At 45.8% G+C, this 27,950-nt stretch overlaps 2 protein-coding genes across 7 annotated transcripts in view; one reads left to right on the forward strand and one right to left on the reverse strand.

The window, feature by feature from the left end:
- CSMD2 (CUB and Sushi multiple domains 2) overlaps positions 1-27,950 on the reverse strand; it is a 602,474-nt gene that overhangs the window by 331,914 nt on the left and 242,610 nt on the right. The gene's annotated exons all lie outside the window — the stretch shown is intronic.
- HMGB4 (high mobility group box 4) lies at positions 4,532-5,265 on the forward strand. The gene has a single exon (XM_003989838.6). The coding sequence runs from the start codon at positions 4,661-4,663 to the stop codon at positions 5,240-5,242; it is 582 nt and encodes a 193-aa protein (XP_003989887.1). The 5' UTR covers positions 4,532-4,660; the 3' UTR covers positions 5,243-5,265.

The raw sequence follows: 27,950 nt of genomic DNA on the forward strand, positions 1-27,950 counted from the left end.
GCATCTGTCACCACATCTCCATCTCAAACTTTTGACACTCCTGCCTTCCTCTTACAGCGACCCACGTGATTACGTAAAGTCCACCCAGGTAGCCCAGGATAATCCACCCATCTCAAATCCTTAACATAATCACATCTGCAAACTTTCTTTTGCCATGGAAGGTAGATAACACAATCATGGGCTTCTGGGTTTCAGATGTGGACATCTCTGTGGAGCCGTTATCGTACCTATCCTTCCTCAAGAGGATACCTTCCTCACAAATACCTTCCTCAGAGGGCATATGCAGTCACTGATTCCTACCCCACTGGAAGAGGGGCAGGAGGGGGATGAAGGAAGCATCAAAGCATTTACTAGATGCCCAAGCCTGGTACTTTTGCTCTTCTTCTTGTGGCCTGAGCACTGGGATTTTTGAAACCTCCTCAGATGGTTCCAGCATGCCCCCAAATTTGGGGAACACTGTTACAGAAGATATGCCAAGATCATACGCCACTACAATTGAGGGTCAAATCTGTCCTTAGATTTCTGGAAGAGAAGGGTCAAGGTATCTCAACTCTGGGTGCACATTACTGTTAGCTGGGGAGATTTTCGAAAGACTTTTTATTTTGAAGTGAGAAGAGAGTTGCAAAGATAGTACAGAAATTTCCTGTAGACCCATCACCCAGCTTCCTCTAACATTAGCATCTTACATAACCATGCTACATGTATCCAGACTAAGCAATCAACATTGGTACAGTACTGTTAGCCCAATGGAAGACTTCATTCGCATTTCTCCAGTCTTTTCACCAATGCCTTTTCTCTTGGTCCAGAATCCTGTCCACATCTTCCATAGCACTGAGACACTGAATCTACTTAGTCTTTAATTTGTGTCAGTTTCTCAGGCTTTCTTTGCTTTCCGAAGACCTTGGCACGTTTGAAGAGTACCGGTCAAGTATTTTGTAGAATATCCCTTACTTTGGGCTTGTCTAACATTTTCTCATGATTAGACCATGGGTTATGGAATTGGGGAAAGATAATCGTTATTTGATTAAGGTGGTATCTGTCAGTTTTCTCCACTGGAAAGACACAATTTGAACTTTTCCACACTCTATTCATTAGAAGTGAGTCCCTACGTCCAGCCCACATGGCATGGGTACGTTATTCTCATCATTCGTTAGTTGCTCCATACGGCTTTGTTACCACCTCATTGCTCTTTATTGATAAGGTTGTAACAAGCTAGACCCAGCTAGTAAGCGGCAAAGCTAACATTTGAACTCATGTCTCCCTGACTCCAGGCCATGTTCTTTCCACTTCGTTATCATTCATTGCTAAGTCAAGAGGATCTCACAGTCTCTAAAGTAGGAGCTACCCCTCAGCTTGCCTATATAGTGTTCTTCAAATCAGTTCGAAGTAGGTCATGAGATCAGTCTGCAGGTTGCACTTTAAATAACAAAATAGGAACTGTAACAGGATAGAAAAGAGTATATCACACACATAGTAAGTATAGTTTCATAAAGCTTTTGTTTCTGTATACTCTGTGTTTAGAGACCCTTATCTTTACAGTGGGGATAAAAATAGCACCTCCTCCAACACACACATACACACACACACAGTTGTTATAGATTAAATCAATTGATGTAGGTAAAGCACTTAGAAAAGAGACTGGCACACATTAAGCAGTATATAAATATTATGAACTATGCATGTGCACAAATTGGTCATGATGTAAAATGTATTTCCTATTGTAAACTGCAATTAACAAGTTAGAAAACACTGAACTCATATCTCCAGACCAGCGTCAGCAGATTTCTGACCTCCAGCCCACTACTTGTTTTTGTAAAGTTTTATCAGGGGCATAACCACACCCATTGGTGTATATATTGTCTACGGCTACTTTTGAGCTACAATGGTAGAGTTGAGTACTTCCAATAGAAGCCATATGGCCCACAAAGTTGAAAATATTTACTATCTGGTTATCCAGACCCATAAACCTTCCTAGAGGTCATCTCATAATACAAGTGTTGTTAGATGCCTCTATTGAGGCCATCTGGCCCTGTTCTGCTACTGCCCTGGCAGGCATGTTTGCCCCTGCAGACCATTCTGGGCTGTGTGACTGCTGGGTGCTTGGGCCTTGAGAAGCTCACTACCCTCGACACTGAACTGGTGCCCACGCTTGCTTTATTTATCCACCTCCATGGCTGTTCATGGTGGAAAGCCAGAAACATGGTACACCGGTCAGGGTCCCAGTAGGAAACAGATGGCCATTCAAATTAGAAGAATTTGAGGCGTGTTTAATAAAGAAGCTCTTTACAAAGGGAAGGGCAAGGTGTAGGAAAGCCACAGGCATAGCAGAGTCCTCAGAGGCTAGTAAAAGCTGAGCTCTTACCACCCTTGGCAGGAGAGGACAAGCAGAGGGAGCAATTCCTGAACCTAGAAGGAGTCAGTCACTTGGAAAAGACCCTTAGTTGGAGCCAAGACCTCAGTCCCGGGTCGGAGAACCTGTGAAGAGGGAGCCAGAATAAGTGTCCTGACTTCACCTTCCTCTCTCCCTGATCTACTGTTGGGGTCCCCATTGGCCAAACTGAAATGGAAGCCAGATGGCATGAGACTCATTGATGTGGTCTCACCTTCCCAGGGCAAAAGGGCAGGGTGGAGAAGGTTGGAAAGTCTCAGCTACCAACACACATAGCATTGATTTAGAAATCCAGGCATGTTGACCATGCTTAAGGTCCTCCAGACAATGTCCCCATTTCATCTCTTCAAGTTGAGAGTGTGGCCCAGACACCAAAGGGTGGCCACAGCTTTTACCTTTCACCACCTTGTCTTCCTAGATCTGTTAGGCTCCAGATGATTATCATGGGGTTAATCCTTCTGGATCTTTTCATCATGAGAAGGGTAGGAGGTCATGAATGGAGGCACAGATGAGCCGCTGGGGTTTTTGTGAGACTGAGCAGAGTCTGATTAATATTTATAGATGTTAGCCAAGTCCTTCCATCTCGGAGAGGAGCTATGTCCCATTCCCCTTGGTAGCCCAGCTCAAATCCAACAAACAGGTGAGCCAACCTGCGGTGGCCCTTGGGAAAAAGGACTGCAGCACAAAAAGCTAACTAGGCTGAGAAATGTTCTCACTGGCCAGACCCCTCTGCCCCCACTGCTAGCCCAGACTGCCTCGGCTGGCATCTGATATTTTACAGGCCCCTAAATGCAGCCATAAAACTAAAGCATGCCACCCGGAGGGTCTTTCTTGGCCAGTCCAAAGCACCCATTTTACAGATAGGAAATCATAGGCTTACAGGAAAGAAGGGGCTGGTCAGTAGTCCAGTCACCTTGTCGCAGAGCTGGGGATAAAATTCAGGACTAGGGACACTCATCAATTTTCATATTTCTTTTACAGAAGATGGATGTTGAAGTCAGTCCTGGAGCCCTGGTAATGACTGTAAGTGCGGTCGGACTAGTCTTAGGCAGCTTTCTCATCAGGCTCAGTAACCAAGGCCGTACACTGGAACCATCGGCCTTGGAGGCACCAGTTCTGAGGAGGCAGCATGTGAAGCACAAGCTTGAGTCACGCAAATCAGCCCAAATTCAGACTCCCACCTGTTAGTGGCTATTTTACCCTAATTTTTGTGTTAATGAGGCTCCATTTTCCAGCCCTATCGATCAGCACTATTATCAACCACCAAGTTGTATTAACCCCAGTACCTTCCAAGCAAGGACCTTAAAGTGTCCAAAGGTCACTAGATGACACTTCTATTGTCTTTCTTTCTTCCTTCATCCGGAAGAAGGGTAGAATATTTGCAACTGCTTTCACAACAAATCAGAAGCCAGCTAGTTTGAGTGTAGCCATTAGGGCTCTGTTCTCTAACCCTGAGAGACAGGGATCCCTGAGATGAGAGCAGAGAGGCCTCCTGATAAGCCAAGGATTTGACCCCACTTTCATGGACTCAAGTGTAATTAGTAAAACCTCAAGGTTCTCCTCCCTCCACCTACCCCGCCCCCCAGTTCTTCAGAGCGATGAAGAATTTAGATGTATAGCCCAAATGCTCGGGTTTTAAATTAGACAACTTTGTCCTGACAGGAACCGAGTCACGGCTGTCATACCTGATTATTTTTAGAGTCACTACTAAACTCTTTGAATGGTGTGAGCTGCCACCATTCAAGGCAAACAGAAAGACTTCACATTTTATCATGACAGCTCAGAGCCATCCACCTCCTCGTGTTCGTTATTTCCATCCTGACTGTGGAAGGGATCATGCGGCATCTTGACAATCTTACGGCAAGGAAGGCAGACCCCATGGCTCTTTACTACATCTGAGGGACTGAAAGCTCCCATTGCTGAGCAAAGCCTGTGGCCTCCAGGAAGCCAAGGAGAAATATTCTAGAGGAAGGGGCTGCTCCCTAGCCTCGTCTGGATGAACCATCATTGCTCAGGAGAAACAGAAATGGACCCTCAAGTAACCAACCAATAAGAGTGGCTGTATGCAAATGCTGCAGGCTGGTGAATGATGTCACAGTCCCCTCCTCTGACTCAATAATGCCACCAGCACTGAAAAGGCTGACTCCTGACCGTAGCTCTTCAGAGAGAAAAATTCACCGCAAGCAGAGCACCTTCTAGATTGTTCCTGGAGTGTGGAGACAGAAGTCTCTGCTATCCAAGTTACTGAATCCAGAAAAAAAAAATGACCTTATGAACATGGGAAAAGAAATTGAGCTAAGGCCCAAGGCAAATGTCTCTTCTTACATCCACTTTTTGCTGAATTACAGGAACAAGTTCAAGGAGCAGCAGCCAAATACCTACCTCAGCTTTAAAGAGTTCTCTAGAAAGTGTTCGGAAAAATGGAGATCCATCTCAAAACATGAAAAGGCCAAATATGAAGCCCTGGCCAAGCTCGACAAAGCCCGATACCAGGAAGAGATGATGAATTATGGTGGCAAGAAGAAGAAGAGGAGAAAGAGGGACCCCTACGCACCCAGACGGCCCCCATCGTCTTTCTTGCTCTTCTGCCAAGACCACTATGCCCAGCTGAAGAGGGAGAATCCGAACTGGTCTGTAGTGCAGGTGGCAAAGGCCTCAGGGAAGATGTGGTCAGCAACAACAGGTGCTGAAAAGCAGCCATATGAGCAAAGAGCAGCTCTCCTGAGAGCCAAGTACCAAGAGGACCTGGAAATCTACCGTAAACAACGTAAGGCCAACAAGGGCCACCAACGGTCAGCTAAGAACCAGCGAAGAGGGAAAATGGAGTCAGACAAGGCTGATGGATCCAATTAGAAATAAAATGTCATTCAACTGTATTGCCTGTCTCTGGTCTCCTGTGTGGCATTACAGCGGCTGTGGCTGCTGCTGTTTGGAGGAAGAGAGTGGGGTGGTAGTTGAGGTTGGGGTTTGGAAGCTGACCCTGGGGAGGGCTGGCTTTGAGACAGGTAGCAAAGGTGTCCACAGAGCAGCCCGTGAGGTCAGTACCTACAGAGCTTGGCTTGGGCAGGTCGGATGGGAGTCTCCAGTTGCAAAGTGGAAGTCATGGAGGTAAGGGCATCCTGGTTGCAAGTGGTTATCTAGGGCAGAAGACTCTCCTCAGGGTCAGGTGCATGAGCACCAGTCCTTCAGTCCTGCCATTCTCTTCAGCAGGAGGGCCAGAAGGCCTGGAGTTCAAGTTGCACTCCCAGTTCAGGCCCAGCAGAGGTTGAGAAACTGGAGTTTAGGTGGGCCTTGGGGGGTTTGGTTTCTCCAGTAATTCTAGAACTGCTCCTCCAGCAAGCCTTACATACCATTAGCCAAGATGAGACTCCAGTGGTGATCCCTACTCTAGTGGGGATGAAGCTCTGGACTGATTTTACAAAAACAGACATTTGACTCTGCCCAAGTCCTACAACTTGGAGAAAACCCTGTCATAATTTTGGTGGGCATCCACCCACTCATTTTTCTATGCTTATAAGCATAACACACATGGGCATGGACATTTGTTGCCTTTCTGACTACCTGGTATCCATCCCTTCTCCTCTTGTTCACAGCACCTGCCTCCATCCAAGGCTTGATCAGATGAAGTCCTCCAGTCACACTGATTGGTTCAGTTACAGGCATGTGACCCATGCTGGTCCAATCAGAGTGGACCACAGAACTTTTGCAAGGGATCCTATGGCCCTGTATAGATAGCCCTGAGGCTGTTGTGAGCCATTTGCCTCATTCTCGGGCCCCAATGTTAGTCTTTATAGCATCAGGGTATAGTCTTGAGATTTTCATTGAAGATGAACCCACATATTCCATCTTTTTGTCTAAGTTAGTTTGAATTAGGTTTTATGCCACTTAAAGTCAAAACTGGTAATTTGACACAAATCAGATTGTTTTGTGTCTGTGCTGTAACTATTTTTCAGGCAACAATATACTATGGGCAACGTTTCATATCAATATAGATTGATACGAACTATTTTGAAATGGCTCTTGGCTTCTTGACATCAAAAAGACTGGGCCAAATTGCAAAAATGCTTTTTTGTCACCAGGTTATGCACGCAAGAGGCTTCCCTAATTCCATCTCCATTCCTATTCCATGATGCACTTACACTTCATACTGTACTGCTATCTGTACTCTCAAAACAAAAGTAAAAAGGCTTACTTTGAAAAGTCTTATAGGACTGGGTGAGCCTTTAGGGAATAGAAAGTAATAGAGTGGAGTGATTTCAAAATTCAATGTCTGGAATCAGGCTATTTGTGGGAGACTCACATGTGGCAGATCCTGTGCTGGGTACCGGGAGGCCCCGCATAGACTACTGTTAGGTTCCTGCCCTGAAAGAACTTTCCTTCTGATGAGAGAGTTGGTTGTGGACATAAGCGACAGCACTACAAGGCACAGTTAAAGTGAAGACTGTACAAAGTGCCGGGGTGGAAGCAGGTACCCCCTACCAAGGAAACCTTTGAAGTCTTCAGGGAGGAAGCAGCTTTATCCTACTTGGCAACCTTGTACTGGTGTTGGCCAGATTCCTGTTTCCCATTCCCTGTTTCCTACAGTTGTTGTTCCAACTTGGCTCTGCTTCCCCTAAAGCCCAACCTCCACTCTCTCAGGAGACGTCCTCATTTTCTATTTCATTGAGAAAGCAGAGATCATCAAACCTAAGTGCTCTGTTTTTTTCTTTCTCAACATGTAATCCACACCCATCCCTTCCTCCTGGTCTGAAGTCTCACAGGAAGCTGTAATGCACTTGCTACCCTGCTTCCCCTGCCTCCCTCAGGCCCTTGCTCCTCACTGCAAAGATGCAAATCCTTCAGCCTCTAAGCTTGCACAGATTGGCTTGGTGCTGTGGTACAAATGGTTCTGATCTTAATGTCTGCAAGACCCTGGGCAAATTCTCTTTCCTCTGAGTCCTCCCCCGTGCAATGGGGATGATGCCCACCTTGCAGGTTGCTTTAGTGAATAAATGATGTAATACATATAAGAGCACTTGACACAGTCATTAACACATAATAGGTACTGTGGTGGGCATCCTCTAGGGTGGCTGTCTCATGATTCTCCCTGCTGGTATCCATACCCCTGTATGATCCCTTCTGATTAAATATGGGCAGAACATGTAACTTGCTTTTAATCAATAGAATGAAGGAAAACAGATAAGATGTGACTTCTGTGATTATGTAATGATATATAAAACTCCATCTTACTACTTGATTTGCTCTAGAGATTCTCTGTGCTGGCTTGGTGAAGCAGCCAAGCTGAGGAAACCCACATGGCAAAGAATGGTGGTAAGTCTCTAGGAGCTGAGGGTGGCCTCAGACCGATAGCCCAACAAAAACTAAAGCTCCCAGTCCTACAACCATGAGGAACTGAATGTTCAGCAACTACATAAGCAGGGAAGTGGGCCCCTCCCCAGTTGAGCCTCCAGATGAAAACCCAGCCCTCACTGACACCTTGATTGCAGCATTGTGAGGTCTCACAGCCAAGCTGAGCTGTTACTGGATTCCTGACCCACAGAAACCATGAGACAATGTGTATTGTTTTAAGCCAGTAAGTGTATGGTGATTTGTTACATGACAATAGAAAACCAATACAGTATTTAATAAATGCCTGATTTCTTATAATTCTAGAAGAGGCTGTCTTTAGCCTTATGTCTCTCTCTAGCCTCTACTTTAACTGTTTAATTTCCTTTCCTTTGTAACTTCCTGAAGGCGGAAAAGACCACCTCCATCCCTGCCCTGGGCAGAGTCCATCCTGGCTTGTACTCCTCTGTAGTGGTTCCAGTTAAGTTGTTTCCAGCCTGACCTGTGGGCTCCTGATGGGTAGCAGCTGGGTGTTGTACCACACTCCTTTCTGGGAAGTGGGCTGCCACACAGCTGGGCCCAGCCCTCATACTGCCCCTTTCTGGTTTCCTGTGTGATTAATTACATGAATGTGGGTGGCCAAGTCATAGTTTTGACAACAGTCTGCATCGCCCCTGCTGAAGACAAATTCCATTAACATTCCTTTATGAAAAAGACGACAGGAGGGTGTGAATCTGTAGGCTTCTAATGACTGTAATGTAATGACAGAGGAGGGAGGGAAGGAGGAGGAAGAGGAGGAGAAGGAGGAGGGGGAGGAGGAGGAGAGGTGGGAGCCTGGCCTAAGTCAGTGGGCTAGAAGAGAAGCAGGCAGGAAGTGAGGTGTGGAGCTAGCACTCCAGACCCACTCAGGTGGGCTCTGTGCCCCTGCCCTTGGGAAGAGGAAGGCAGAGTCTTTGGGCCCACTGCTGTCTCAATGGCTGAATCACTGCACTCTGATCCTTCTCTCCTAAAGCTTTTCCTATGTTCATTTATTCATTCATTTATTCATTTATTCAAGAAATATTTATGTAAATCTTATGCTTGCAATATACCAGGAACTGTTCTGATGCTTGGAATACAGCAAGGTCTGTGATCTCTTACGTTCCAGGGAGGGGAAGACAGATAATAAGTCAACAAATAAACACACCGGATCATTTTTTGATAGTGCCAAGTGCTCCAAAGAAAATAAACAAGGGTAATGAGATAAACAGTGACAAGGGAGGTTGAGGGCACGTTAAATCAGTGGCCAAAGATGACATCTGAGTTTGGATTTAAAGGACAAGTAGAAACCAGGCATGCCAAGGTCTGAAGAAAGGGTTCTTCAAGCAGTGGGACAGCTAGTGCAAAGGTCCTGAGACAGAAGTGAGCTTGGCATATTAGAGGGAGGGAAGGGAGGCCAGAATGACAAGGTGTGAGCAAGTGGATGCCATGCAGCTGGAGAGGGGCAGACCTTAGAAAGGAGTTTATTTTAACATCTAAGTACAGTGGGAAGCCACAGAGTTTTCTGCAGGGCGAGCCATGTACATCCACTTTGATTTCTGGTTATTGGGCATTCTAGAGTCTTCAGAGACTACCAAGTGCCAACAAGGAGATGCTAGCCCCTCCAAGGTCTGCAAGAGCTAGAGGCAAGGTTAAAAAATATCAAGCCCATGACATGTCTCTTTTTTGGAGGGGAAAAAATCAGGAGCCTCTACTTGGTACTCGTGGGAGCAACTGTAAGCTAAAAATCAAACATGAAAAGTGTGAAACTTCTACTCCTGTGATTCATAAGGGTAGGCATGGGTGGCAGAATGTTCCATAAGGACACTTCTTCCCAGGTCTCATGTTTGCATGTGGAACAGCTTTCACTCGAGTGGTGGTTGTCAACCTTGAGCCTATGTTAGAATCACCTCGGGAGCACCTGGGTGGCTCAGTTGGTTGAGCATTCAATTTTGGCTCAGGTCGTCTCGTGGTTTGTGAGTTTGAGCCCCACGTCAGGCTCTGTGCTGGCAGGTCAGAGCCTAAACCCTGCTTCAGATTCTGTCTCCTTCTCTCTCTGCCCCTCCCCTGCTTGTTCTCTCTCTCTCTCTCTCTCTCTCTCTCAAAAATAAATAAACATTAAAAAAAAAAGAATCACCTCTGAGCATGTTGGACACAGAATGCTATGTCCCCAAAAATGCCATTTTTCTGGGAGTTGGACCTAAACTTTGCATTTCCAAAAGTTCCCAGGTGACACTGATGCTGCTAGTCCCGGGCTCACAGACGAATTCTTCTCCCTCTTGCAACCCAGCCATTCACTTAGAAGAGTGAATGAGACTTATCTGCCTACTGGGTTTGAGAGAAGGAGCTGACCATCCTTTTCTTTCTTCCCACCCCTCCTTGGCTGCAGAGTGCGCTCAGGTCTGTGTTCCAATTACTTCATTGGTAATAGAGGTGACAGGTTGACCCTCATGTTTTTCTCCTGCACCTGCCAACGGATTTCAAACCTGATGGGAATGAGCATATTTATGTATTGGGTTTACCTCAAATCCCTACAGAGGAGTTGATCCTAGTTGAAAAACAATTGATTAGCATCTGGAACACATAACTGTGTTGGGATCTTATAGCTGATTTTAGATGCCACTAAAGCACCAACTGTCTGAGGATGAAATGATCCAGTTTCTGGGCCTTTAAGTATGAGGATCAGGTCCATGGACAGAGCAGGGTCCTTAGGGTTAAGTCACCAAGGGGATGACACTCTCTTGTCATGTACCTCTAATCACACTCCCCAAAGTAATACTTGCCCTTAGGTGTGCTGGAGAGTACACAAAACATCTGGGATATCACAGTAAATGAGGGCTGGTGTGTAAGAAGGACCCTATGAATGAGGGTGCCTGCCCTGGTGTCTAGAGGATGGTTTAAAGAAGAGAAGAACAACACAGAAAAAGGCAGTTGAAGCAGAAGAAAGCTTAGCCAGGGGCCTGAAGGGGGCCATGTGATGTTCCAGGCTGGCCTTGACCTCTGGGTTGGTGGGATGCCATGAATATGCTCATGTGGCCACCCCCTTGTAAGTTTCCATGCAATAGCTCTCACTACCCATTGCTCCCTTTCCAGTCCTTCCTCTGATGCCTGATTGATGTAAGACTCTTCCCCCTCAACAGGAAAGTGTTTCAGTGGTTGCCCATCGCCTATGGCAGTCTGACACAGCATGAGCCCCTGCTGCCTCTGCACTGCCGCCCACACTCAGCTTCTGCAGTAGCTCCCAGTGATCCCCACCTCCTGGTATTCACACCCTTGTGTAATACCTCCCTTTAAGTGTGGGCTGGGCCTAGCGACTTACTTCTAATGAATAGAATAGGGCAAAAGTGATAAGATGTCACTTCTGTACCAGTGACTAGGGTGTAAAAAATGGTCTCTCTCTGTCTCTGTCTCTTGCTTGCTCAAAGCAAACTGACATGTTGAAAGCTGCCCTGTGGAGGGGCTCATGTGGAAAGGAACTGAGGGTGGCTTTGGCCAACACCCAGTGAGGAACTGAGGCCCCCTTTCAAACAGCCTACAAGGAATGAATCCTGCCAACAACTATGAATAAGCTTGGAGGTGGATCATTCCTCAGCTCCAGTGGACACCTTTACTGAACAGCCTTGTGACCCAGATAAGCCACTTCTGATTCCTGACTCACAGAGACTAGGCTAATAGATGCTATTGTTTCATGCAACCACAGTTTGGGGTAATTTGTTACAAACCAATAGGTGATAATCCAGATTGAGTTATCAAGAGAGGCATAGTATCATGGAAAATACCTAAAAATGTGTGATGGCTTTGGAAACAGTGGGCAGTCTAGGGGAATATTCTGTGAAGCTTGTTAGAAAAATCTGGACTTTGAGGATGCTGCCAGTGAAGGCTCAAAAGGAAGCAAGGACATGTTATGGAAACTGGAAGGAGGGGATCCTTGTTTTGTAGTGGCAGAAAGCTTAGCAACACTATTGTCTGCAGTTACGTGAAAGCGCAACATGGCCCACTCAACTTAGTAACCTAGCCAAGGAGAGGTCCAAGCAAAGTGCCAAAGGCACTGACCACTTTCTTCTTGACATTTATGTGAGAAGAGATAAATCAAGGGAAAAATTATTTAAAAAGGAGTCAGGACTTGAAAGGTTTTGTTTTGTTTTGTTTTGTTTTGTTTTGTTTTGTTTTAGAGAGAGAGAGAGAGCGAGCAAGAGTGAGGAGCAGAGGGGTGGAAGGAGAGAGAGAATCTTAAGTAAGATCCACACCAAGCCTGATGCGGGATTCAATCTCACAACCCTGAGATCATGACCTGAGCCAAAATCAAGAGTCAGATGCTCAACCGACTGAGCCACACAGGTACTCTGGGACTTGATAGTTTTGAAAACTCTCAATCTCCCAAGACAGCAAAGGACACTAAAATCAAGAAATGGCTTTCCAGTGCTGTCAGGGAAAGGTGGTCTGGAGATAAAGCTGAGAGTAAGGCTGTACAGCCTTTGGTTGAGACCTCAGGAAGACCAAAAGAGCAGGGCGTCATTCAGTCACACAAGGCCCTTTAGAGAGATGACGGTGGTCTCACAGGTCCTCCAGATCAAACAGCAAGGCCTCTGGGAAGCATCAGAGTATCGCTCCTTGGTCACCTTAGCAGAAACTCAAGGTAGAGAAGGGTTTTGTTCAAAGAAATCTGTGGGCATGGCTTCCGTGTAAAGAGTGAATCTCAGATTTAGCGAAGACCCACAAAGGTCTGGAGAAAACTATGATCAGAAGAAGGACTGAGAGGGATGGAGTCAGCACAAAATAAAAAGAGGTCACTGGACTCCCCAGTCTCAATATATGCTTTCTTCCATGGGAAAAAAATGACTCAAAGGGAGAAACCAAGAGTTCAGAAGGTGGAGCGAACACTCATGGAGAATTATTCCCAGATTTTGAAGGTAATCAAGAAAGTTCCAGTATTTTCCTGGGTAGATTTCAGAATTGTTATGGACCAGGGATTGCTTTATGCCTCACATTTCCCCCTGTTTTGAGTAGGAATGTCTGTAACCATTACCTTATGCCTGTCCCACCATTGTGTGTTGGGTATGTGGGGGCCGAGAACTTTTCTCTCTGGTTTTGTAGAACTATAGCACCAGAGTAACCGTCTTCTAGAACCTGCCCTTAAGGAACCACACCCACGAGCCTCATCCATACCTGAACCGGATTTAGATGATGGTATTCTATACTCTGAGCTAATACTATCATGGGATAAGACTTTGGGGACCCGAGGACGGGGTAACTGTATTTTGTGTGTGAAAGAGGAACGAGTCATTGGGGGCCAGAGGGCAGCCTGTGGTAGGTAGCTTCAGAAATGACCACATGCTCTTCATCTCTTGGCATTTGTGCCCTCGGTCAATCCTCTCCCCTCTGTGTGGGCTGGACCCAGTGAATTGCTTCTAACAAGTAGAACACAGCAAAAATAGTAAGCTGCCACTGTTGAGATGAAGTTATAATGGACTGGGACTCCCGTCTTATCCTCTCCCTCTCTGACTCGCTCTGATGGGGTAAGCAGCCATGTTGAAGCCCGACAGAAAGGCACTGAGGTAGTCTCTGATTGACAGCACGGAAACACTCAATCCTTCAATCATGTGAGTAAGCTTGGAGCAAACCCTTCTCCCCAGTTGGGCTTTGAGATGACTTACAGTCTTGGCAGACACCTTGACTGTGGCCTGTGAGAAACCCTGAGCCAGAGGACCTAACTAAATCACAATCAGATTTCTAACACACAGAACATGTGAGGTAATGTTTCAAGCCGTATGTTCTGGGGAAATTTGTTACACAGCAATAGATGCTTATTATTATCCACCCAAAGGCCCTGCTATGCAGTATTTCCCCCAGAAATGTTATACCTTGACACTCTCCTCACGGGTTTTGCACATGCTACTCCAGGCTGGGACCATCCTCCTTACCTTTTAGGTCTGGTAAACGTCTACCTTCAGATGAGAGTCAGGTCAGGTGGCCCTTCCTCCAGGAAGCCCTCTTTGACTCTCCCACCCTCCTCTGTGCTCCCATAACATATCATCATCCCACTGCAGATCACATTGTATCAACTGTCTCCCAAACTTGAGGAGAAGGGCAGAGGCTTTGCCTTATTCATCCCGGTACCCTTTAAAATCTTACACGATGCTTGACATGCAGTAAAATAATAATAGTAAACATTTATTGGATGCCTATGCTGTGCCTGGTACTGTTTGGGGTGAACCAGATGTAATTATTTGATTTGCTAATAAACCCAATGAGGCAAGAACTTTAAACACCTCCGTTTTGCAGGCAAGGAACTGAAACTCTAGGCCAGCTTCTCAGTGCCTGCTTGTTGGAATCATGAGAGGCACACTGCTCCTCCTGTCCTGTGGCTGGCAGTAGTCGGTCCCCTCCTCATGGGAACTCTGCAAACAGCAGAGCTGGCCCAGAAGGCTTCTTGAGCACCAACACACACACTCTGTGCTTGACTGGCTACATAATGTAGTATTTCCAGAGAAATACCTGGATCTATCCCTTGGCACCTCCAAGAAAGGGCTTGGCTGGCATCCAGAGAATTTATTGGGCACCAGAAACCACACCTCCAGCTCTCTGCTCACAGCTGTGCGTCTGGTCTGCAGGCAGAGTGAGCATTTTCCTCCCCTCACACTCTGTCATTATAAACCACGTAAATTCCTCGATACTCATGTTGAAATGAACAGATGTGGCTCTGTATTTTTAATGCATTATCTGCAATTAGCAGCAGTGGGCATGAAGAACCCTGCCATCCCTGGGGCTGCCCCTCGTGGATGCAGCTGTGAGTACATTTGGGTTGAAGAATCTGGCCAGACTCCTCTGGCCTGCGCAGCTCTGGCAAGCGGGTGAGGGAACTTCCATTTGTAGAGTGTCTACTCTGCCAGCAAGCAGAAAGGGGACTGCTGAAGCCTGATCATCACTCCACTGCCAGCCTGGCCTCCCTTCTACCCATCTTGCTGTCCAAACACCCTGAGGGGGTGTTCTCTAAGCAGAGCCCCAGTGGGCAGACAGCAGTCCCAAAAGTCATGGGTACTAAAGGTTTTTACGGGCTTGAGTTCTGCGGTGTGGAGGAAAGGGTCTGTAAAGTGCAAATGGGACATGCTCAGTGCCCATGGCAAACCTGAGAGGGTGTCTGCATGGACTTCTGAAAAGAAGGAAGCTGGTTAGAGTTAACGGGTGTGCACCAGCTTTGTCCAAAGAGGGAAATTTTTGGCAATAAATACAGTGCTAGTAACTAGCATGTATTGGGCACTTTCCCTGGACCAGGCCCCGTTTCTAAGTGCTCTTCAAGTATCACCATATTTAATTCCAGAAGCAGTGTGGATGCCCATCCCACCCACCAAACCACAGCCAAAGACCACCAGGAATCCACCTGTAGTTGAACAAAGTTGGCATTTTTGGCTTGTGGCAATGAGCCAGAGTGCACACCACTGGGAACTATGGAGGTCCCAGTAAGAGGGTATTGGAAAGGACCTACTATAGGATTCAAGCCTGTGTTAGGTGATTTGGGGAGGGCTCAAGGAAGTAGAGCTTTGCTGTGGATTAGATGCTGTCACAAAGTAGGCATATGTTTACAACTGGGTAGTTCATAAATTTTATCTAGAAGGCAGGAAGAATGAAGCAGGACTAAAGTTGTAATTGGTAGAGCAGCAGCTGTCACTCATGTCAGCCAAGATGCAGAGGGAGGGGACTGGTCGGTCATCTTTGTGTCTTGGTAATGTTCTTGCTTGTGCTCGAGTTCAGATGTGATTATGAAGCAGTCCTGTTTTTGTCTTAACCCATCATGGTCATAGAACGGCCTGTGTGATGCTGATGTTCATGTTCAACAGGACAACACCAGGGTCTGCTGTGGGTGCCAGGCCAGCTCCCAGCGAAGCAGTGGCCTGATTTTGCCAGGCCGGTTTCCAGCCCTCAGGGGCTGCTGCTCTCTTTCTCAGCAGGCCCTGGGATTGTGCCAATTTACACAAATAGGGAAACTGAGGCTCAGAGAGTTGTCATGGGCCGAAAGTGGTGCTGTGATTCCAGAGTCACTGGACTTAACTTGGGTGGGTGCAAAGGGAACGGGAGGGGAGGGGGTATGATTATGGGAAGCAAGGCGGTCCATGATGGGGATTGGCCATGGCAGAGAATAGAAAGAACATAGGCCTTGGAGTCAGAGATCTCCACTTTAGAAATCTATCCCTACCATTTACTAGCTAGGTGGTCCTGGGCAATTTATCGAACATCAGAGATTCAATTTCTTCTTTTGCATATAGGAATACAAAACTCTGTTTCCTAAGGTTATTGTGAGAACAAAAGTAAAAGACACAGGGTAGAGTGCCTATGTACCACCTGACAACAAGAGAGACCACTCTGAGCATGTGCTGCATGCCAGACACTGTTTTAAGTACCTCACATGTGTTGACTCATCTAATATAGCAGCCCCATGAAGCAGAGTCTATAATAATCTCTGGTTTGCAGGTGAGAAGATGGAATACAGACAGGTTAAGCAGCTTATCTGAGGTCACACAGCTATCAAGTATCAGAACTCAGGCATTCTGACTCTAACATCCTTATTCTATGGCCTCTCATGAAAATTGTTGGGTCACTGCTCCTTCCCTTCCATAGCTGCAAGGGTTTCAAGACTCTGGTCAAATTTTGATGGCAATTTAATGCCCTGGAACTCCCAGGGTCCCAGACTCTTGCTTGTGGGTGGGTCTAAGCTGTTTGCTAGGCTGTGGTTCTGAGAGCATTCATTGCCTTTTAGAAGGTCAAAACAATCTTGGCATTACAGACACCGTAGATTCAGGCCACTGTGGTCAATAGATCAAATAAAACATAGTATTGCCTTTTGGTATTTCCATGCCTGTTAGTAAGTACTGGAATCAGAGAAAAACACTGGGAAATGAGTAAAAACTAAAGCGTGTTGGGGAACGGCCCAATGAGGCAGCAGAAGCCCTCTTGTGGCAAGACTGATGTGTGGGCAGAAGGCAAATGGCTGCCCTAGAGGAAATGGACCAGCTGCGGCTGGTCTCCCTCAGTCCCAGAACAGCAGAAAACCATTGCCACAGCACCATGGTCCAAGGCTGACTCCACACTGCCTGGTTCTAACCTGTTGAGTGGGTTTATAGGTTCTGTCAACAGTTCTGGGAGACTGGGGGGCAGGAACTCCTGGACCCAGTAATTCTAGTGACCAAGGTCCTTCAGGCCATTCACCTCTCCCCTCCCCCTCCCCCGAGGGAGCGTTCTGCCACCACGTGGGGGAGACAAAGTCCTGGACCTCCCTTCAATATCCTCTCTGCTGTTTCCTACAGCCCCAGATCATTGTCATCAACCTTTTTGAGGCCCATCTGTTCTTAATTACATCTCTAAATCCCTAAGCATTACAACTCTGAGAACTTGGGAAATTTAGCTTCTTAGAGGATTTGTAATCATCACAGCAATCCCTAGTATTTACAGAGCTTCCTTTTGCAGACTATGAAATCCAGACAGACAATACTGTGGTGGTGAGGACACCCTGAAATTTCTCTCAAGTTCTCTTCATGGAGTGCCAGGCCCTTTGTCTTATTTTGTTTAGTTCAAGGAGGTGGATGAAAAGAGTAAGTTTTCTTCACTTTTTTTTGAGGGAGACCAAAGAGCAGGTGGAAAGCTTATACCAGTGAGGAAGCTACATCTTGGGTTTTGTGCCCAGCCCATGCCCTCTTCTTTGGGCTACCCTGCTCCTCCCCTGCCTCCTGTTGCCACCGCTGGAGGGATGGGCTCCTGTGGCTATGCTTGTCCCAGCTGAGGGTGCCCCTTCTTAGTATCAGCTGATTGGATGGGAGTTGATACTTGACTAGCCAGCTGAACAAATCAGATTCTCTCTCTTGATAATTTGAATCAAGAGGTATAGAAACTGGAAGTCAGTCTGACCCAGGGTCTGGAGTGACCATTTGAGACCATGTGTACTGATTAACAAGCAAGAGATAGGGGAATAGACTATCCAGTACCCAAGAGAGATGATCTTCAGCACTTTCTGTCCTCTGTATTTGTTCAATAAACCCTTTGAATTCCTAAGCCAGGAACCAGCACATGAGTCCATTACTGCAGGAAGGTGAGGCATTGGAAATAAACTGAAAACTCCTGTTTTACTTTCTGTCACAACATGCCTTACCTTAGCTTTAGTGGAACATGAGTCCAGGCCCCATGAGTGCCATGTACATGAGATGGGAACAACTACACTTCCCATCTAATGGGGACAAACCAGATGGCACCATGGGTGAATGGAAGATCAGCATGCCATCCATTCTGGACACCCCTGCTGACCTTTATCAGAAGCCAACATGGGCCTCCCCAGAGCTGCTGTGGTATAGGGCATGGTTGCCCATGGCCTCCCAGCTTAAAGGAGAAGGACTGAGAAAAGTCCCTGTAAAAGGATTAGTTATGACACATCATAGCCATCTGGTCTCCCCATTGATCTGACAGCAGCAGCAGGGGTGGAAGGCAGCAGACACAGAGGCCTTGGGAGCACAATTCGATGAACAGCCCTCGTTGATTGTTTACCTGTCTGATGGCTGATGACTCTCTATGTATAAAAGACACCCATGGAAGGTCAGAGCTGGAAGGGCACCTTAAGAAGGCCCCATGACAGCTCAGGGTTGTCACAAATGGGATAAGCAAGACCCAAAGACACTACTGAGATGTGACCTTTCTGGTTACAATCAAAGGAGCCCAAAGTTCCCATTGTTTATTGAAGAGCTTTGGGGGAGGAGGGAATATTGTTGGGCTTTGTAGCCCTATACTTCCCACAGGGAGGAAAGCAAAGAGAATATATATTTATGTGGAGTCTATAGGACTGAATCATAAGCTCTTGGACTAAAAGAAAAAGAACATTCTTATCATAGAAATAGCAATGTGTTGTCACTAATTCAGAAGCCCCATCACTCCTGCCCCACAGGGCACAGACCAGAACAATCATAGATTTTGCTCAGCTGGAGGTTCCAAATGGAGTATGTGAGACAGTGGCTTCTGTGATGCCAGCTTTTGCCCAGCCTCTAGAGCTTAGCCGTATATTTGGGTTTAACTTTCCCTGTCTAGGTGCCAGTGAGTCTCCAGCAGGCAATTCATCATGAGCCTCTTCCTCTATTATCAAATGGATTCTGGAAATAGTCTGTTGCCCACCCCCCAATCCAAGGTGCCCTGTGCGATTTAGCCCCTGCAGCTTTTGTAGTTAACCACCCTATCTAAGTGTGGCCCATCTGCCAGACTGGTCTGTTCCAGTCTCTGATCCCTATTCTTGCTCCCTTGTGGGCTGGGAGCCTGGTTAAACTCTTTCTGGATGGCTGGAGTTTGGCTCTAGTCTCCTGGAGGTTGGGATTTATCCTCCTCATTTTCATCAACCAGTAAGTATCCCTAACCTAAAATTCACCCAGGCACCTGAGTTGGGTGCCCACCCCATTCTCTGAGAATGTGCCTTTCCAAAAGTGCCAGCCAAGATGAGGGTGGAATTGGCCTTATTTCCTTGGTTTCTGAATGGACAGTTTTCAAGTCCTGCTCTAGCCAGCATCACCATAATTATGAGCGTTGGCTTTAGAGTAAAAAGTGCTGGCCCTGAATTCTGTCCACATGACTGGCCAACTGTATGAACTTGGGCAAGTAAACAAGCTCCATTCTTTTGAGCCTCACTTTCCTAACCTATGTAAAGGGGATGTTAAAACCTATCCTATGTGACTGGTGTGGAGTAAATGATAGGATAAAAGATAATGGGTATAAAGAACTCAGCACAATGTACCATGCATGATCCTAACATGTAATGTTCACTGAGAGTTTACAACATGTTAAATTCTGTGCAAAGTGCATTGTAAGCATCACCTTAGTTAATTTGCAGAGTAATCTTGTGAGATCCTATTATCCCAAAATTTTAAAGGAGAAATCTGAGATTTGAAAGGTTTAAGTAAATTGCTCAAGGTCAACAGCTGGTTAGTAGTTCAGCAAATGCTGATCTTGTGGAGACCAAAGATTATGAGTTAGCTAATTTAATGTCCTGGTATAATGTACAGTACAGTACAGTTGAATTAGTGCATGGCTCCCAATTTAGTGCTCCTTTGCATAACTGCATTAAAAGCTCAGTTCTATCAACTTACTGTTCCTTTCTCTCTCTCTCTCTCTCTCTCTCTATCTCTCTCTCTCTCTCTCTCCCTCTCTCTTTCCCTCCTGCTCCCTCTCCCTCGCCCTTGCCCTCTCCTCTCTCTGCTGCAGTGGGAGCACTAAGCTGTTCATCCACGTTTCATTTATGCTGCCATTTGTGTTGTTATCCCTAGTATGGCTATTACTAGATGTTTTAATTCAAACCTTCCATCCGAACAGATAGATCATTTCCATACCACCTACTCTTTAATCAGAGTACTCACAGATTCAGCACTTTGGACAGAGCTAGGATTTTTGAGCTAATGTGTAGTCAGTATTGGATTTGCATTTAAAAACTATTTACATTAAATGTGTGACCCACATATGAGAAAATACTGCATTCCCCACTTCTAGCTCAGTGGTTCTGGCTCTCTCTTCCTTCTCATAGTCTGTGAGATGAAAAAAGATTGCCATAAAGATTTTATGAGTCCAAGAGAAACATTACTCAAACAGGATTTATTTCCAAGGCATCATTCTGAAACTGTGGCATGTTGTTTAAAGGGGAAGCAAAGCTCATATTGGTGGAATTTTTATACTCAAATGAAGTCCAAATGTTACAGAAGATCCTCTTAATGGCTGCCAGGTGAGCAACTTCTTCAATTTGGTTCAAATCAACAGATAATTTATAGAGTGTTTTCAGCATCTTTGAGTCTTTCCTTGAAGCCAGTGATAAGAGACAGTAAGAATATCATTTTTCCCCATTTGCACTAAGACAAGGAGTAAGGTAATTCCTGGATTGGTACTTTCATGCCTTCATACCTTGGTACAAAAATAGATTTATGATGCCTAGCATGTGTCAGGCACTGTGCTGCACATGGCAAGGAAAGCAAGGTACATTTTCTGGCCTGGAAGACCTATTGTCTGGTAGGGGATAGACAATTCTCCCATGCAGCACACTTTGCAGTGAGATAAAGGTGATGACAGGAATAGGTACAAGAACTTTCCAGTTGAAAGCTTGTTCCAAAACTGTGTGGGATGTCTGTTGTTCCTTGATCTACCTGACAAACTCCTATTCATTCTTTAAGAACCCAGTCAAATGTCCTCTTTGCTGTGAATATTTTCCTGACTCTCCAAAATAGAGTTATTAGTCTTTCCTCCTTGGGGTTCCCATAAAATCTTGAAGAAAGGGAAAGTGGGGGTGACAGGCACTAAATATGTAACTATTACATATATATAAAAAGTTCTGCAGGAGTAAAAAGCAAGAAATAATTCACTGTCAAGGAAGGGGCGGAGATACTTGAGTTGGTTTTTGAAAGATGTGGAGAAGGTCATTCTGATGGAGAGTGCAGGCAGGATGCAGGCATGGCAGGATGAATGGCTATGATGTATTTATAGAATGGCAAGTAGCTTGGAATGGCTAAAGCAAGGCACATGGGCATGGTGCGGGGGGCCGATGATGACAGGAAGTGGAGGAAGATGAAGCTGCTACATTAGGGTGGGGTCACAATATGAAAATCCTCTGTTAAGAAGTTTGTTCTTCATCTGGTAGGTGGTAGGAGCTAAATGTATTTTTTTTTAATTTTTTTTTTCAACGTTTATTTATTTTTGGGACAGAGAGAGACAGAGCATGAACGGGGGAGGGGCAGAGAGAGAGGGAGACACAGAATCGGAAACAGGCTCCAGGCTCTGAGCCATCAGCTCAGAGCCTGACGCGGGGCTCGAACTCATGGACCGCGAGATCGTGACCTGGCTGAAGTCAGACGCTCAACCGACTGCGCCACCCAGGCGCCCCTAAATGTATTTTAACTTGTGTTGATTTTTCTGCACCCAGAAAGAAATACAGGCTTGTATTAAAACTTTTAGAAAATATAAAAGAACATAAAAAATATTAACACCCCATTCACCTCTTTTTTTCTTTTCTTCTTCTTCATGATTATTATATATGTATGCATGTAAAAAATTAGTTCATGTTACATATTCAGTTTTGCATGTTGGTTTGTTTCACTTAATATCAATATATTAAGCATTTTCAGTTTCTTTGAATATTTTCTAATTTCTTTGAAATTAATTGCTATATGTCCTATCAGCCAAATGGCCACAGTTTATTGAACCATTGATGTTGGAGATACACTGTTTCCTTCCCCCACTATAATAAATAACACTGCAATGAACATCCTTTTGTATGTCATTTTATCTCCTTGGAATACATTCCTAAAAGTAGTATGCACCTTTTACATTTTAATCACTACTGTCAAACTACCTTCCAAAAAGGTTGTGCCAATTTATAATCCCAGCAAAGAGGTTCAGTGACCTGCCTGAGATTAAACATCTTGAAAGTTGGGAGGCTGAGAATTGAACATGGGCACTGGGGTTTACAGGGCGATGGTGGAGCTTTGGTGGGGAGAGGGGAATGGGATGACCAGAGGTGGCTGAGTCTGGAGGACTGAAACACACTCTTGTTAAGATAGATGGTCTAATGAAACAGCTTCAAAGGACAGGCTGTTCGGCAGACAACACATGTAATTTCATACTCTCTCTCTCAAGCTGCCTGGGTCATGACTTCCCACTTGAGAGTGTTCAGACTGTAGAGAAATGAAACATAGCTACTTTTCTCTTGGCTGTTACTGTCTTGTAGATCCAGACTTTGGGCTGGAATTAGCAGGAAGGGCACATATGAAAAGTTGTCTAGTTATCTGAATTCAAGGAGGATCCCTCATGAATGCCCTGGGTTTACAGAACAAGTCAACATGAGGCACGTCTCCTCAGTTCTCTCCTCATTGAGGTATGACTCCATGAGGGATAAAGGATTCAGAGTATATAGCTCTGAATACCCATACCTTGAACTATAAGCTAACTTCTTCCCCTCTCCCTCTCTCTCTCCCTTCATGGCTGCAAATGCAATAATATAAGTCTAGAACAAACATGAGGATCAGACTCAGGGAGTCATCTCGTCAAAACATTGTATTGTAGACATCACAAGCTTGAAAGCGATTCAGTCACATTGCAACCTACTCCACAAATCCAAAATGCTGCCAACGAGTGTTTGTCCAGCACCTACTGAACACTCCAGCGGTCTCCCCCCAGAAAGCTCCTCTGTTTAGATCTTGTGCTGAGTCAAGGTTTGACTCCTGCAATTACCCATTGTTTCAGTTTCTGCCAATTACCTAAACTTTCTTTCCTATGTGGACATTTAACTACCTGGAGAAATGTGCCATTTTCCTCTCAGTAGGTGATATGCTGGAGTATAAATGGAGTCAGACAGACCTGGGGCTCCAATTCTGACTCTGCTAGTAACAAGCTGTGTGGCTCCAGGCAAGTTGCTAAGCATGTCTGAGTCTCAAATTATTTCTAGACCACACATAATGATGCATTTATCTCATGGGGGAGTAGTGAGTACCAAATGAAATGCTGGCAGTATGGTAAAATGGGGGGTGGTGATTAGATGTTGGGTCCTTTCGCATTATCTTTTTTCTGAGTCCTATTTCTCCAAGGTGCCTTCCGACCTGTTGCATCATGATGGCCCAGGGTGAGTATTTGAAATGTAGATTTCTAGGTCATAGCGCTAAATCTACTAAAGCGCAGTCTTGTGAGAGTGAGATCTGGAAACTCTTATATTTGTTTAGTTCAGAGCAGTATCCATGCTGACAAGAAGTTGGAAGGCATTAACACATATGCAAACATTCCAAAGCTTCTCAGGGGTCCACAATCAACGGCCCATCTGATCCCCGGGGGGGGGGGGCACCCCAGAGGACACATGCCTCTGAACTGGGAACAAGACACCATTTTCAGGATGTCTCACTCTCAGAGAGAGACAGTAGAGATAGGTCCCTCCATATCCTGGGATTTGGAATGTGGAAGGGGGAGGGGGCTGGAAAATGTGCTGCCAGGTAGATCAGGACTTTACCTATTTCTGTAATCTTCATAGAGAGGATCAGCCTTTAGGAGGGGGAGAAGCAGGGCAGGGGAGGGGCTTATTGGCCAGCCAAGCAGGCGGACACTTAGGGCACACTCCAGGCCAGGCAGGGAGCTGGAGGGCCACCATGACCACAGCAGAAACACAGTGGACAGCAGAATGCCCTGATACACCCGATGTCAGTGTGACTAAGCCCAGACCCACCTTCTGGAGGCGCTGGGGTCCTGAGTGAGTGCTCACACCTACCAGTGTATTCACCTCATCCTCTCACCCTCTCTCCTTCATATGCCACTCTCTTTCCCTGCTGTCTCTCAATGTAAGTTCTCTCCTTGCACCCAATTTTCTGCTGATGGCTCCCAAATGTCTATATACAACACACACCCTGCCCAAACTCCAGATCCTTACATCCATCTACCTTAGATGCCATGGGCATCTGAAACTTAACATCCATCACTCCCCTGGCCACCTCCAGCCATCCACCAGCTACTTAAGCCAAGAGCTGGGAGCCATCTCTCCTCCTCTTCTTCCTCTTTTGTTCCTCAGGATCACTAGATCACTAACCAAATGATTCTGTGTTTCTGTTTTTCCAGCCTCCTAAATCCACCCCTCCACTCAGTCTCCACTGTTACCGTCTGTGTTAATTCAGCCTCATCATTTCTCACCTGGGTTACAGCTACAAAAAGCAGTCTGTGTCTGTGCTCGCGTCCATTCCCTCCATCCTGTTCTCCAGCAGTGGCCAAACTGCTCTTTCAAAAATGCAAAGCTGATCATGTCAGTCCCCTGCTATACACCTTTTGGTGGCTTCCTATTAACCCCCAAATTAAATGCAAATACTCTGGCCTCCATCTACCTCTTTAGGCTCATCCCATCTCCATTTTCCAAATCCTTCAGCTACTTTTTTTAGGCAGGAAACCAGAGAACTCCTCCTTCCAGGGCCCCAGGACTGAGAAATCTCCCTGAAGACCATGCTTCTGATTACCTCCCTCTACCCTTCCCTTACTGTCACTGCCCCCATTCCATGCAATTCAGTACAGACAGGAGAGACAGGAAGAGAAGAACAATTATTATAATTATTGTCAACATCCGTGAGCTATTACTATGACTTGTGCATCTTTCTGTGCACATAAAGCTCTATAGTAAGAGCTTTATGTTCAATTTTTCATTTTAATCCTTGCAATATCCTCATGGGACAGGGGCAGATGAGGAACCAGAGGCTCCAAGAGGTTAAGTAACTTGCCCAAGGTCATGTCGCAGTACAAGTGGTACAGATGATGCTTAAGCCCAGATTGTCCCACTTCCGAGGCATATCAGAGAACTGTATCAAAGAACACACACAACTCAGATATATTTCCAATGGTATATGCAGAAAAAGCCACCCTGTCTGAACAGAAACCCCTTAAGATAAACTATCCTCAAACACGTAAGTGCTTAGCCTGGCTTATGGAGGAAGCAATGTTATCTACAACAAGATGATTAGGACAACAATGAACTTAAATCCTAGTCACTGCTGGGGAATGTCTGCTTCTGGATTCAATTTGGTTCAACTGAATCCAATTTCATTCAGTGTGGTTATCGAGTGGCCACTACGTTCCCTTCGAGGGCTGGTTATGGAAGGTCCAGAAAGAGAGGCAGAGACACCTCTTGGGAAGTCATAACCCACCTATGCATGGGACACTAGGAGAAGGGAGTAATTGGAGTGCTGGGAACAGGAATTCAAAGCCAGAATCTCGTGGTCTGCCCTGGAGCACTTAGGCGGTGGAGAACTTGCCAAGTTCTCGTGCTAGCCCCCGGTCAGTGGCAAGTTCTATAATTTTCCTAATTAGGATTGTGAAGTCTCTGCCCATATTTCTTACAAGGTATGTATATACAGAGGATGCCACCAGTTCAGTCTAATGGGAATTCTCAGGTATAATACCTATGAAAGAAACTGGGATGTATGAGTGGCTGAGAGCATGGGCTCCAGTGACAGAGGACTTGGTTCTGCTACTTCCCAGCAGAGCCACCTTGCACAGCTTATGTTAACTTTCTGAGCCTCGGTGTCCTCCTCTGTAAAAGGGAAATACAAATCATACCCGCCTCATAGCATTCCCGAAAGGGTTAGGAGAGATTACACAAGCACCAAGTGCCTGAACGGAGCACAGAAAGCATTAGCCAATACAGTTCTTATTCTGGACTGGCTGGCTTGAAACAAATCACAGGTATAACTCCAATGCCTAGCTGATCTCTGATACTTATTTTTTTTCAGTTTATTATTTTGAGAGACAGATAGAGAGAGACAGAGAGCACACCAGCATGTGCCTGAGTGGATGAGGGGCAGAGAGCGAGGGAAGAGACCATCTCAATCAGGTTCCGTGCTGTCAGTGCAGAGCCCAATGTGGGGCTAGATGCCACGAACCATGAGATCATAACCTGAGCCGAGATCAAGAGCTGGACGCGCTTAACTGATCGAGCCATGCAGGCCCCCTGGGCCCTGATAATTAATGGCTCTGAATAAACAGAGGCATACATGGAATGTGCAACTTGGGAGTGATATCCAACTGGAAGGCCCCAGATGCTAAGCCAAGAGTGTGAACTATACTCTATGGATAACAGCCTTCACTGAAGGTTTTCAGCAGCGAAATGGCAAGGTGGGACATGGGCTTTTAGCAGGATCACCCTGGGCCAGAATAGAGGTTGGACAGGAGACAGAAATACCAGAGGCGGGCAGCAGGTGCTTCAGTGTCCTGCGCGCGAGAGCTGAACGACGTCGGGGGTCCTGAGGTTGCAGGGAAAGAGAAAAACTGGAAAGGTATCAAGGAGGTAGAACTGGTGGGAGCCGACAACCCATAAAGGTGAGCAGGTGATAACTGCCCTGCTCTGTGCACTGTCTGAGAAGGAGAGAATCAGTTAGTGAGTCAGGAGAGAAGCCAGGGCCTCCCTGGAAGCCCCTGGCCGCTGTTTCCATTGGGAAGGCTGTCCTTGCTGCTCTTTCTTGTCCCCATGCTTACGGGGCTTGTGAGTGGCCCAACCACAGAGCAGGACCCCGCAGTCAGCCCATGGGAAATTCCGCCACGGAACGGGTCTTGGAGCACGCAGCCGGAGCCAGTGGACAGCAGCGGGCAAGGGCTTCCCCCAAGGCAGACCGGCCTCAGCTAAGGGACAGAAGTCACTCCTAATTGCAGCAAGCATTTTGGGGGAAGTCTCCACAGCTGGTTAGAGAAGAAAAATCTCTGAAAATAGTTCAAATACAAGGAAGACGTTTACGGTTACTTTGCACCAAGCGCCATCTCATTTGTCCTCACGCAGCCTCAAGTATGACTGCAGAATTAGCCTCACGTTTCACAGGTAGGGAAATGGAGGCTCAACAGCCTTTTTCTTTTTTAAATCTGATCAGTTTGTCAGCGGAGGAATCCAAACCCAACTATCTCCGACTCCAAAGCCCATCCTCTTTCCTCTACAACATATTTCATAATCTTTAATTTTGAAAGTCCCATTTCTTCAGACATTCGCATACTGCTAGTGGCAGGGTAAAATGATCGAATGCTTTTAGAAAGCAATTTGGCAATAAGAATCAAGAGTCTTAAAAAATATTCATTCTGGGAATCGCTCCTAAAGAAATAATCATAAATTCAGAGAGAGGGAAAAAAAACCCAGGCTTTACACACAACAATGTTCTTCACAGCAATATTTATAACATGAAGAACTGGAGACGATCTAACTGCCCACAGAGAAAGGAATGGTTAAGTAGGTTATGATATATCCAACTAATGGAATATTTTGGGGCCACGGGTTTGTAACAACAGGGGAAATGCTAATGGTATAAGTGCGAAATAATCAGGATGTGAAATTATGCGTCACATCATCTAGTGATGGTGCCACGGAGCTGCTTGGGGTTGCCTTTCTTGGCACTTGTCCCTCCAATATCCATCAGCCCCTTCTAAATCATTCCAGATTTTTAAAAATAGTAGCATTGTTTAATAGGGACAATACATGATTTCCCAGTCTTATATAAAGTGAGAATTAAAACCTCTTTAGAAAGTGTGCAATTTGTATTGATCTGGGATACAGTATTTAGAAAAATCTGTGTTTGCCTGTAAGCCTCTCCTGTGCAGAACTCATGAGGCTGCCACAACTTTCATCTCTCTTTTTTTTAATTTTAATTAATTAATTTAAGTACCAGATAATAATGTTTAAACTTAATGTGAGGCTAGTTGACTTCCAATGCCATGGGCACTG

The sequence above is a fragment of the Felis catus genome, chromosome C1 (assembly GCF_018350175.1).
Source record: "Felis catus isolate Fca126 chromosome C1, F.catus_Fca126_mat1.0, whole genome shotgun sequence".
NCBI classification, from domain to species: domain Eukaryota; kingdom Metazoa; phylum Chordata; class Mammalia; order Carnivora; family Felidae; genus Felis; species Felis catus.

What these genes read in the sequence shown, in the direction of transcription:
- HMGB4 (XM_003989838.6), top strand. Translation starts at nt 4,661, where the DNA reads ATGAACATGGGAAAAGAAATTGAGCTAAGGCCCAAGGCAAATGTCTCT.